The 13,022-nt window shown below is 41.9% G+C and overlaps 1 protein-coding gene across 2 annotated transcripts in view; it reads left to right on the forward strand.

The window, feature by feature from the left end:
- Positions 1 to 13,022, forward strand: part of osbpl1a (oxysterol binding protein-like 1A) — a 45,943-nt gene that overhangs the window by 21,612 nt on the left and 11,309 nt on the right. For both annotated transcript variants that reach the window (XM_049588609.1, XM_049588610.1), the window contains exons 16-20: positions 3,739 to 3,901; positions 7,619 to 7,805; positions 8,672 to 8,747; positions 12,616 to 12,750; positions 12,875 to 12,972. In XM_049588609.1, coding sequence (XP_049444566.1) covers positions 3,739 to 3,901; positions 7,619 to 7,805; positions 8,672 to 8,747; positions 12,616 to 12,750; positions 12,875 to 12,972 — 659 coding nt within the window. The remainder of the gene's footprint in view (positions 1 to 3,738; positions 3,902 to 7,618; positions 7,806 to 8,671; positions 8,748 to 12,615; positions 12,751 to 12,874; positions 12,973 to 13,022) is intronic.

Here is a 13,022-nt window from a genome sequence, read left to right on the forward strand (position 1 = left end):
TGCACAATTCCTATTTAAAAAGGGCTATAGTTGACCTATAGTTGATAGTTTGCAATTCGAGGTGTTCTGGGTTTCTATTTGGCTGCAATACCACAACTGGGGAAAATTGGGGGCAAGGCTGACCTGCTTTCATGGAGGCCTGGGCTGTACTTACAGTGGTGTTTTGAGCTAAATGCTACCGTCAGCATGATAACATGATCACAATAACAATGTTTACCGTGTTAGCAAGTTGCTCAGTAGCACTAAACACAAAGTACAGCTGAGGCTGATGGGAATGCCATTAGTTTTGCAGGTATTTTGTCATAAAAAAAGAAGCATGTCGCATAAAAATTTGACCTGGTGGTGGCGCCATGTGAGAAGTCAGGGGATCACATAAGTGATTACAGTTCTTCCAGAGGAAACATCAATGTGTATAAAATATTACAGCAGTCCCTCAAACTCTGAAACACAAATTTCAACCACATGGTGATGCTGGAAGAAAAGTCAGGCAATCCTGAAAGTAATTAGTATTCCTTCCAAGTGTCAAACTCAGGGGCTGAAATATGAAGCCAACGCAGGCTCCAAAAGTGAGTGGATCCCCATAGACCCCCATGTTAAAAGTCCCAACTTAACAGCAGAAATAAACATATTAACAGCGTGGCACAAAATACTGTTTTGGTCTCTGAAGCTAATTAATCCCTTCATGACAACCGTACGGGGATGAATTTTAATATTACCCACCAGTTTACATTTTATTAAGGCTTAAAGTTATGCATAATTGACCTTTCGCTTTGCCAGTCACAGTAAGCATAGAGCCCACACTGTAACTAACTGCACTCCCTGAAGAAATATCAGCATATTATTGGAGAAATGAAAGAGTGATTCCAGAGAGAAGCAGACAGAGGGGTCTACAGTCTGTGTTTGAAGGATATATCCAGGATGTCAAACTGACTCAGCAGCAACAACAGGTTAAAAAGACAAAGATAGTTAGAAGCTAAAGCCGAACTATAGGCTACAGATCACAGTGTAAAAGTGAACCACCACATCACTGCTGATCGCCACACAAGACAATGAATATAAAGGGAAACTTTGCTGATATTCAACCAGCTGTGTGGCATCGCAGTGTGTGCAGATGAACGGTGTTTGGCTTCGACCTCGTGACGCTGCCAGCACCCAGACATCCACCGCGGACAGGCAGCATGTGTATACATTCAGTAGGCTATATCTTCAGTAGCTAGCTAGCTAACCCTACACTTTTCAGGGTTTGATTTTGGTTTTGGAACAGGGAAAAAACTTTTTCCAACCTCTCCAGGTAACGAGTATCATTAATACACGACGTGCCCCAGGCACAACATTTAGCTCCAAATCCACAAAACCAGCCTGGAAATGAAGGAAATCTGAAACGACTGCATCAGAGTCAATGGAGCACAGCTGTGTTGTTGTCGGACCCTGATCTGAGCCGGCCTGATGCTACGTTATGATTGTCCTGTCTGCGTCCAAGGGCAGGGCCCCTTTGAGTGACAGGCTGTCTGTGGATTGTGTCCTCAGTGTCTTAGTCAGATGCACCCCTTACTCCTCTGCAGCTCCACACTGTTGTACAAATACGGACACCTCTGACTCCACAAAACCAAGATGATGATGGCCAAAATGCAAAACTTTTGAATTACTTTTATAAAGTCTGTGATTCATCCTCTACACAGCATGAATGCCTGTACAAAATTTATGGAAATTCATGCATAGCTGCTGAGATTTTTCAGTCTGGACCGAGGTGATGAACAGACAGACCGACAGTGTCGACATATTATCATCTCATGGTAAATATCTTCGTATCGCCCACCCCTAATGCTCAGAGCTGCTTTAACAGTGGGACTGAAAGTCATGCACGTGTGTGTTCAGGTTGGTGTGTGTATATGTGCAAGAGTATATGTATTTTTTATGACTGGAGGGGTGGCATGTGTAAGAAGATATGAGTGAGGTAAATCCAGATTGAGCAAGAAACAGGAAGTGTGGGGAGGTAGTTTGTGTGATTCACTCAGAACTGTCTGACCAAGTCTGAGTGCTGCGGCTGAATATAAAGCAATGTTCACTGATGATGCATACATTTTGGGGGAATATCAGAGCGAGCACGTCTGATTTTCAACATAATCATGGCGTCCCTCCTCAGTTGTGTAGGCTGTGACACACAGAACTTAGTTTGCAGCACTAACTGTCTAAGATTGAGAGTGTTTTATTTTTGGCTAATCACCGTTTTGGTTCATTTGCTGCAGTTTCTGAACCAGAATTCTCTCTGAACGTCGTATCAGAATGAGAATTAGTCTCTGTCTGCTCCCTGCTGATTGTTTAAACTGATATGTAGTGCTGCTGCTTTTGATGCACGCTGCATTTGATGTTTGAATGCAGTGATGAATGCACACTTGAGTTGTTGAATATGTAAATCGAGGGGTGTTGAGCCTCACATGGTAATGCACAGAATCAGTCCTTTGATACGTTCTGCATTTTCACAGAAAAACAAAGACATGGACAAAACTGTTAAATATCAGAGCCTGAGTTATTAAATTCAGTGGGCAGCAGCAGAAGTCAGTTTCGGTTACGCTGTGTTTTCTTTCCTGTCCTCTTTTCTCCTCTCGCTCACAGCTTTATCTCCCAAAACAAGAATTTCTCTGGGATCTTTCGAGAGTACAGCGCTGCTGGTGTTTCCAGCGGCTGCCAAAAAACCATTTGAAGGCTCTCAGTTTAACAGCCAGTCCAGTGCTTTCAGGGTTTACACCTGGGCCGGGCCTCAAGCGCTCAGCTGTGCAGCCTTTTGAACTGTGATCTGCAGAGGCAGAGCGCACGATAAAAGGCTCACAGGATCTCCGAGCTCTCACCATGAATAAGCCCGGTCTCTATAGGGATAACTCAGACACGTACTGTATATCTCAGTTTGCACATGATGGTATGCAGTCTGAATGGAACAGCGGGGTCTGCGAAGGGAAGATACTGAATCACTTCCATCTCCTGCAGCGCTGGTTTGCACTTTACACCACCTGTGTGGGTGTCAAGCAGCAGGAATTTCCTCTTTAAAGTTCAGGATGTTGCAGTGACGGGGAGTGATCTGTAGTCTGTCATTATACAGCACTCTCTCCCCACTTCACCTTGCCTGCTGTGGGCCTGGTTACCGTCTTGTGGATGGTAATTTACCACCAATTTTCCATCTTTTGTTTCTTTGACAGTCCAAAGTAAAACACGGCCTCTTTTGTGGTCTGTACGCTCAATATTTACACGTCGGCAGACGATCAGTGGAAAGAGATTTTCAGAAAGGTGCAGCTGAAAAATGAGCACATCTTAATATTATCAACACTAATGTCTTGGGTAAAAGGGATGTTTGGCTAATGGTCTATATCTGAGTCCATTACCTGTTATCTGAGCCCCTCTCCTCCACGGGAGTCATGTTCTCAGGCAGGCCATTTGAGACGACGACATCAAGGCAGCTGTCCTCCATTACAGATAAACATGGCTCGTCCCTCTCAGCTCCGTCTCTGTCTCTCTCTGTGGGTCTGATAATGACAGGATGGTGCAGAGGGGAGGATCAGTCAATCAACAACCGGTCTGATGGTCACACAAATAAGACATTAGAGAGTCAGAATAAAATTTTGGTAGCCATGAAAACACTTCCTCAGGTATTAAATGTGAAAAATAGAGTTGTGTGTGTTTTCTTGAGTGATTAGTCTCTTTCTTTGTGTGTGTGTGTGTGCGTGTGTGTTTGTGTGGCGAGCTCAGGTGCGCACTCTGAAATTGGAGCAGGAGGTAGAGAAGAATAAGATCCTCTCTGAAGCGCTGCAGACTCTCGCCACGGAGCACCACGAACTTGAGCAATCCGTCGTCAAGGGATCTTCACCGCGGAGTGCCCTCAGTGAGGATGAGTTCCACGACGCCGTGTCTGGTGAGTTGACAAGTTATCAAACACGCTCAGGAGATGCAGGAGATTCTGTGACAAGCTCCCGCTCACCCTTACTGATCTGTCATTCACCTCTAGGACACTGGAATACCTTTTTCCTGCCTCTTTCCTGAAGCGTGACGTAAGCGCCAAGTGTTGCCTGGTTGTGTTGAAATAACTTGAAGCCTTTTCACGTGATTGAGTGTTTTTGGTGTGAGAAACCTGCATGGTGTTGTGCCAGTTAAAACTGACTCATGTTTGAGGGTCTTCTTCAAAACTGGCTGTAAAACAAAACATTTATCAGGAGTTGATACTCATTTATATTTAAACTATCTGTAACTGCAAAACTTTTTATGTAATTTGATGCTGCTTTCCTGGTATCTTATGGAAACATGGATGTCTTCAGGCTGATGTGCACGGGACATCTGCATTCATTCATGCAGAGTGTTTTTGTGAATGATATTTTATAGATATATTTTTTTCTTTACATAGCAGTCTACAATCAATGAAATTATAATCATAAAATGACAAAAAAAGAAAAATTATATGGAATATATATGTACATACATGTATACTGTATGTGTATACAATTAAATAGATAAATAAAGTTAGTCTTATTAAAGTAGAGGCGAGAAAAAATCCTATTTTTATGTTTCATTTTCCTCACTTCTCCTCATTTAAACAGTCTTGTTGTTACAGCCTGAATTATACCTGATTTTTGAGGTCGATACCAATATAGATATTTGGGAGTTTAAAGCCAGCATGACTTGATTTTGGAGTTTAAAAAAAATCCAGTAACAATATAAATCAAATTAGCATGCTAACATGTTACGCTAACAACAGCAGTTATTTCCAGGTCGACAGCTGACAGTTAATTTTTAATTTGTGGACAATGTTAAATCAGCTGAAGTTATTTTTTTTCTCGGTTTTCATTGTCAGCTGTAACTGCAGTGTTTAAAGACACATAGTTAAACTAGTAGTCCGACCCTCGGGGTTCCCCGGTCATGGAAAACCTGGAAAAGTCATGGAATTTTACAGTCACATTTTCCAGGCCTGGGAAAGTCTTCTGCTGATAACCTTCAGTGGTGTGTAACATAACAGCGGTAAACTTTTTGGTTTGTTTACCATCATGTACGGTTCATCAGTTTCTGCCTGGGCTCGCCTCTCTCCTCCTGAATGCCAGCCAGCTGAAATTATGTTTTAACCTTTAACAGTTTGAATCTGATATATTTTAAAAACTGCCAGGCAAGTTAAGTCAACTTTATTTTCATCGCACTTTAAACACAGACAGTGGATCCCAAGTGCTCTGACAGACACACAGTAATGATAACCTGTCATTACTGTAATTATAACTGTGTCCTTGTTAGGGTCCGGGCAGCTAAGCTGCCAGGACACTATTGTAATCCTAGGTATTCTTTTTCTTCTTTCTTCTTCCGAGGAAATCATACTTCCCATGGGTGAAAACTCACCAAACTTTGCACAAAGGTCCAGTCCCATGCCAGATATCCTCAGCTGTAAACTCAAGCCAATAGTCCTGATGGTGGCGCTACAGCAAGCGTCTAAAGTTCAAAACAACTTTCATCAAACTGTAGCCCCAATACTGAAGAAACTTTTGTACATTTAAACCTATTAAAAATTATGAAGTTCATCACTCTGTTTTTTTTTTTCAAAAACTGTAAAACTTCTTAAACCTATCTCCTCCCACAGTTTTTGCTCAATTGACACCAAACTTGCTACAGAGCATCTTCAGACTGTCCTACACAAACTATGTTTCTCAGATTTTTGATTTATCAAAAATTGAGCCTACAGTGCATCAAAATGTTTGACTGTAAACGGTACTGTAAACATATACATGCAAATTCTTGCTAAATAAATCTTCAATATTCATGAAAAAAAGACAAAATTCTAGAGTCATGGTAGATGATGTGTGGCAAATTTCAGAATTTTATCTGAAAAACTGAATTTTTGACAGCATTTTGAATTTTGCTCTAATGTGAACAATTGGAGTCAATGTAAAAATGGCAATTTTAAACATCAGTTTTTCACTTATGGAGCAAATCAATCATTGTTACAAACAAATTACCAACATCTCCATGCTGTCTAGATGCAATATGTGTATTTTCAGATTTTTGTCTTAATAAGTGAATATTTTACAGTGGTTTCAAATCTGCCTTTCCATGCATGGATGGCTGCTTTCCTACACAACAGTGAATGGCTTACTCAGTTTATGAAGCCACTGTTGAGTTGCTACTTGCCAATTAGCTCAGAGCTGTAGATGACCGTCTTAGGTTCCAGAGGTTGCTCAGAATTGCCTAAAAATGCCCGGACCCGATCCATTGCTGCGCAGCAGTTATAATTGTTTTTATAGTGTCATCACATTGTGACAGTAACAGCAACAAAGATAGATTATGCACAATTAAAGGCTGGTGAGTTAAAGTGGTGCAAAAAAAAATTCTTAATGAGCCCTTGAAAAGTCTTGCAAAAGTTTGGAAATTTTGTCCACGAGAATGTTTGTTATTTTATGTACTGTGTTGCTCTGCAAGTGTCTTTGATAAACTAAATGTGCTGGCACAGAAGCTAAAAAATAAGCTACTGTAGACGGGGGCTGCATCAAAAATGTCTTTTAAACACCTAAAAACATCAGTATCAGTTTAAGTGTAAGATATAATTTAGATTATTTCCTCACACCTTCAACCGATGGAGGCAGCAGTAGACCAGCAGCTTCCGTATTCTGCTTAGTAAAAGTACTGTTTATGTCAGTGGAGTCTGGTTGCTTTGAGCAGAACACGGACAACAGCTTCTGTTCCCCTCGGAAAGGTTGGTCTAACATCATGAAAAGGCGGTGAAAATATTCTAAATATAGCGTGCACTTAAACTTTTCAACCCGGAAATTATTGCAAACAAACATTTTGTTTTGGTCTATTATCGGCTGGTGGTAAATATTTTTACACATTAACAATCTTAATGTAGATTCCTTAGGTTTGTTTGTTGTTTGCGAAACATTTTACTGTAGAAAATCAACTTGTCATTGCTCTCTGATTGACAAACCATGTAATGGTGTCATTGTTTCTACAAGATCTCAGACAAATCTTTGGCATTTCTTAAGCATTTCTTGTTATTTATCTGCAGACGTACCTCATACATGACACTGAAATATGTGCATTAAGCTAATATCGGCTATCTAGCTTTAATTGCTGTCCTGTGTGCGTGTGGACATTATCAGACTTTAAAAGCATGATTGATAGAATGAATGAATATTTTATTTATTTTCATGTCTGGTAAATAAATGCCTAGTACAAATGGAAAGTAAACAAATTTGAGAATAAAAAGTGTAGGAGGACAGACGGGAGAGACAACAAGAGCAGGAACGGAAGACAGAAATAGGGAGACTACAAGTGTTCTACATTCATCTACTGGGTAAAGTGATACTTAATAAGATCCTCCCTAAGAGCTCGCTAAGTGCACAAGTTGTGTGTCTCCTTCTGTTCCAGGCTTAATAAATATAATTAGATACTGCAAATATGTGATTATCAAAAAGCCATTTAATTATATCATAATCTTGAAGCATGCCTGCTTGTAAAAGATGTCCACAGGTATTGCATAATTCTTTTTGTTATGTCCCTCTCCTAATAAACACATCAGATTTTATGTCTCTAACAATTCCTTTAACCTTTTCCTTCGACTGCCACTTTGACCTGAATTGTCTCCATGTGTCCGTCTCAGATTCAGACTCTGAGGTCTCCCTGAGCGGCTTTGAGACGGTGGCCAGCCATTCCTTTGACGAGGACGAGGAGGAGGACGAAGGCTCTGTCATGTTAAGCAGCCCTTGCGGCAGCCCCACCAGCATGTTGCAGGAGGATCACCATGGCGACAAGGACGAGACTCAACCCAACGGGATCACAAAGCATAGGTCAGTGTTGCTATATGCCCCCGCGGCGTCCTAAATGGACCGCTGACCCCCCTGCGCTTTTATGCTGCTCGCATCAAAAGAAACAAACTCCACAAAGAGCCTGTCTCCTCATAGCAACGACAATTTATTTTCCTGCTGTAATATATCATTGATACAAGTGTCAGGCTGCTATATTTCCCAAACTGCTGTGAGAGCTCTGTTTTCTCAGCGGTCTTTGTTTTTCATTTTTATGTCCTCCCTCGGGTCTCTCCACTTCATAGTGTGAATAATTTAGAGTCAGGGCCAGCCTGGTGAAGGAAACAGAAAGAGTTGTATTGAAAGAACTGAGCTCTGTGCTGGAGCTGTTAAATATTGATAAGGTCACAGTGTAATGCAATAATCAGGCTGCAGTATGATCCCATGTTGCCTAATCCCTCCAGGCAGCTTTTGAGTGCAGCTCAGACTATTTGGGTGGATTTCAAATTTCATTATTATGTTAACCTGTCTTGTTATTTTAAAACGGTCTGTTTGCCACATTCCTGTCATTCTGAGTCTACTATCCAAACTCCAACATGTAAAACTTTTGAATTACTTTGACCTGGCTGATCTGATGTATATTTTACACCTACAAGATTCAAGTGCTGCTGATGGATGATTCCAAGGCTGTTGATACTGGTGTTGATTGTGTCTCTGGGCTTTGCTCCAGTATGTTACACAATACATTTCAGGCTTTTGTTGACTGTATTCACTTAAATAAGATATGACGCTTGCAGCGATTATGTGTCTGGTTCATTTACGCTAATGAAAAGTGTTTGTTTTTAGAGATCAGTGCATTGTACAAAGCTTATTAAAGTAATACAGCAGTGTGTTAATGTGTGTTATTCCAGGACCAGCTTACCTGCTCCAATGTTTTCAAGAAATGACTTCAGTATTTGGAGCATCCTGAGGAACTGCATTGGAATGGTGAGGATGATGTTCATGTGTCTTTTATTGGCCATGCTAGGTGTAATGTTGGCACTTGTTTAAACCCACTCTGCACAACCTGCTCTGCACCAAACAGCAGACAGACACAGTTAAAGTGTTGGGCAAGCTACTTGGAAAATGTATTGAGCTAAGCTAACCCCAGAGAAATGGGGGGTCAAAAAAGAAGAAAAAGAGAGAAAATGGCAGAAGTACCTTGGTATTTGCAAAGCTACTTTTATTTTTTGACTTTATGTCAAATCAGCATTTTCTCAACGATCAGGAAAACTGTCAGCCAAACAAATAGGCAGGCAAAAAATGTTCAGGTGAACTGTTTATTATAAAAAACAGATTTAAATTAAAACTTTCTTATTTAATTTTGAAGACTTTGTGACATTTGAACATGTCCTCCAATAACGACATCATCAGTCGGCCTATTGCTCTCTGTCGTTCTCTCTCTCTTCTGTCTTGTCCTCTTTCAGTCAGCTATCTGGCTCTGTCTCTAGCCCCTTTTACGCTGCCAGGTTTTCCGTGAATGTTGGGCCGTTTTGCCGGCAAGCTGTGAGCGTTTAAACACACAGAGCCGGATTAGCGAGCTGATCCGAGGGGCCCAATTTTCCGCCTCGTAGGGTAGACATATTGGCAGAAACCTTTAGTTTAAACAGACCGAGGCGGCTTTCCACCACGGGAGGGGCTGTTGAAGACTTGTGGGAGGAGCTGCACGTGCGAGCCACTGGCGGTGGATAAACAGGAAACAGCTGATAGCAGGAATTAGCGAGCAGCTAGTAGCAAGAGGGAAACACAAACCTGACAGACACTGTAAAGATGAGCAACTGGGGAGACAAGGAATTGCGTGCCCTCCTTGTCCTCGCAAACAAAGAGGCCATTAACCGTCAGATGACGGGGACGGTGAAGAACGGGCCGACTTCTGAGAGAATCACCGAAGGACTGACCAGCCGTGGCTTCCCTCCCACGTCACTGTTTACGTCACACGCTGAGCTACACGTTTTGTTACTTGCTCACGCCCCCCATTGCCCCGAAAAAGGCACATTCTTTATAAACAAAAGTAGGTAGGCGGCATTTTGCTGCACTCCCCGATTTTGTTTTTATACTGCCAATGCTGAAAAAAGACTGATTGGGCTTTCCTGCAAATTTGCACAATTCCTGTTTGAAAAGGCTAGTAACTCAAAAACAGAAACCCAAATATATTTTTCAGTCAATAAAACCATAATAAATAAAAGACAATAATATACAGTAATGTCTCTCTCTCCTCTCCTCCTTCTTAATGTGGTTCTCTGTCTCTCAGCTCTTTTCTCGGCCCTTGTTGTGTCTTTTTCTGGGCTGTCCACTGCAAGTCCACCAAATATATACAGTCTATTAGCAAGACGCGTGAGAGACTCGTCAAGAAGTGCAGTGTAGTCAATCAGAGGCAGAGTAGGGCATGTCTTGCCAAGAAAAGCCAACAGCAAAAGCAGCAAGCAGAATAAACTGAAGGAGTAGTATGCAAAGTCATAAGTGCTTCCCTCGTCTACATGCTTTTATGCAGACCTCCGCAGAGAAACAGTATGCTGCACTTCAGAGTTTTTCCTGGGAAAAAGAACTTGTAACTTTTGCTGAAGCTACTGCACTACTCGGCCAATTAATCAACTTCGCTACTGAAAAGCTATTTCACTCAAAAAGTAGTGACGTTACAGCTACGCTACTTAGAAATGTAGTTGGTAATGTTGCTACTTGTAGTGACATAGTGAAATGAACATAGTGAAGCATTTTGCAGCTAAATAGACAGATATTTCCTTAAGCAGATGGTGGGGACCAAAACAGCACAAGGATGAAATGAAGGGTCAAGGTCCTCTGTCACTGCTGTACTGTTCACACTACACAACTTGCTGTCTTGTAGTCAGGAGTCTTAAAGTCGTAGTTTTCACACGACCATCTACAGGGGGTCACACACAACAAGATCTTTCACCAGGAGGAATACTCAGTGACTATGTCTGGTCTCCAAACTTTATTTTGTCTCAAAAACACACACAAGTGTGAAGTGATTCGAGAGATGATGTAATGTCATGCACAAGACAGGAATTTTGTTGACGTTAGCACATGTTCACAAAATACTGTGTTTCCACACGTCTTTGCTATTTCTAGCCTATTTCCGCGAGGTGCAACAGCAACTTTGGTCTGTGCTGCAAGAGCAACATACACAGTTTAGTTCCTGTAGTTAAAGACTGCCTCTCCCCCAGGTTACCCCGCTTGTGCTCTCATTGGCTGTACCTTTCCAACAAATTCTCTGACATGTCCAGATCAATGACTGTATATAAAGATGGAAACATGTCTTCACTTCGTGCCACTGCACAAAAGTGAAGCCAAAATACCCAGGACACGGCCGCTGCCATCTTGCGCTGTTGATGTCATTTGGAGCCAGAGTCTGAGCAGTAGCAATTTCTGTGGTATTAACCCTCCATTTGACCAGTCGCTAACAGTTCAGTTAATTGTGAGCACACCAATTGGCACACACAGCTGTCGGTCATGACGTGAAACCCCTTTTTATAAGATCGAGTAACTGATTAAAACCAAACTTATCACATAAACAAACACTTGAACATACTGCAGCATAGAGCAGCAGAAGCCATGTTTGGGAAGAAGTGTATGAAGTGTACTTTTGATCTTTTAGAGGGGGCGGGGTTAATGACCTATACTGCAGCCAGCCACCAGGAGGCAATTGAGATGTTTTGGCTTCATTTTTGGGAACTGTTGCGTTCCTCGTCTTTATTATAAAGTCCATCGTCTAGCTTGCTCGATATCTAGATATCTACTAGATATCTTGCTAGTGTTACCGCCTGGGAAAGGAAGCAGTCATATAGGAAGTGTGTGGATGAGTGAAAACATGGCATAGTGCTTGTTGGGTGGTGACGCAAACCAAACAAAGAACGAAGGCTGAGGAGCACGCAGCAGACCCAGCTGTTGAGTTCTTTGATGCCTTCTGGGAGCCCCACCCTGGTGGGCAGATACAACCAGACGACCCTCTCAGCTCCACCTACCAGCCAATTCCCAGCATCTGCAAACACAAACAGCAGAGTAAGATAACTGGAAGGCAGAGTGGGAGGGGTTTTCACACTAGATATCTAGCAGGTATCTGGCTTGCGAGGTATCTGGGGTGCGTCTGCCACGCATTGGGAGCCTCTCAGCTTGTGTCTCTGAACAGTTTAGACATCGCACTTGAACGATGATTTGTAAGCACCGGACCAAAGGTGTATAGATACTTTTCATGCATAATGTGATGGGGATGGGAAAGGTACCAATGTCTCAGCATGGCCCTGAACATGTTAAAAATTATACCTGGTTAACATAAGCATGCAGGCATTAGCATGGTGATAAGGCATTAGCATAGCATTACCTTTCTCAAAGCACCACTGTTCTTAAGTTCAGTCTCACAGAGCTGCCAGGGTGGCTGTGTGTGTGTGACTCTTAGTCTTATTTAACAACATTGTCTCAGAGATATAAATGTAATGCGTTGAGCAGCTGTAGAGTATTAACGTGTATGTTTCTCTACTTCCAGATTAGACCATGAAAGGCAACATAATCCTTTATCTTATATTTAGATGATACATTTCTAAAGCTGTGTTTCATTTGCGCCAGAGGAGGATACAGCAGACACAGCAATGTATTTACATTTATTCATTTTGCAGACACTTTTATCTAAAGTAACGTGGTGTACAAATGACATGCTTTACACTAGTAAAGGATGTTTGAAGACAGATTTTCCCTTGGGCAACACTCTTCATAAATAATACACTTTCAATTGCTGTGTGAAGAGACTTTATTTTCTCTCTGTGATGAAACCTGGTCCTTCAATTCCTCTTCACGTCTATTTTAGGAACTCTCCAAAATTACAATGCCGGTGATTTTCAACGAACCGCTCAGCTTCTTGCAGCGTCTGACAGAGTACATGGAGCACACTTACCTCATCCACCAGGCTAACACCTCCGACGACTCCATTGAGAGGATGAAGGTACATTCTGTGACATCCTAGACATATCATGTGCAAAAAAAATGTCTCAAATGCAGACATATTTTAACTGGATTATAAGTTTAGTGTGTGTATGATTTGAAGTGTGTTTATGTGCTGTTGGCAGTGTGTGGCTGCATTTGCAGTGTCCGCTGTGGCCTCCCAGTGGGAACGGACAGGTAAACCCTTTAACCCGCTGCTGGGAGAAACCTACGAACTGGTCAGGTGAGTGGGATTATTCAGCAAATGTTCTACACTAATTTTTTTACTAAAAA

Source organism: Epinephelus fuscoguttatus, linkage group LG10 (genome assembly GCF_011397635.1).
Source record: "Epinephelus fuscoguttatus linkage group LG10, E.fuscoguttatus.final_Chr_v1".
NCBI lineage: Eukaryota > Metazoa > Chordata > Actinopteri > Perciformes > Serranidae > Epinephelus > Epinephelus fuscoguttatus.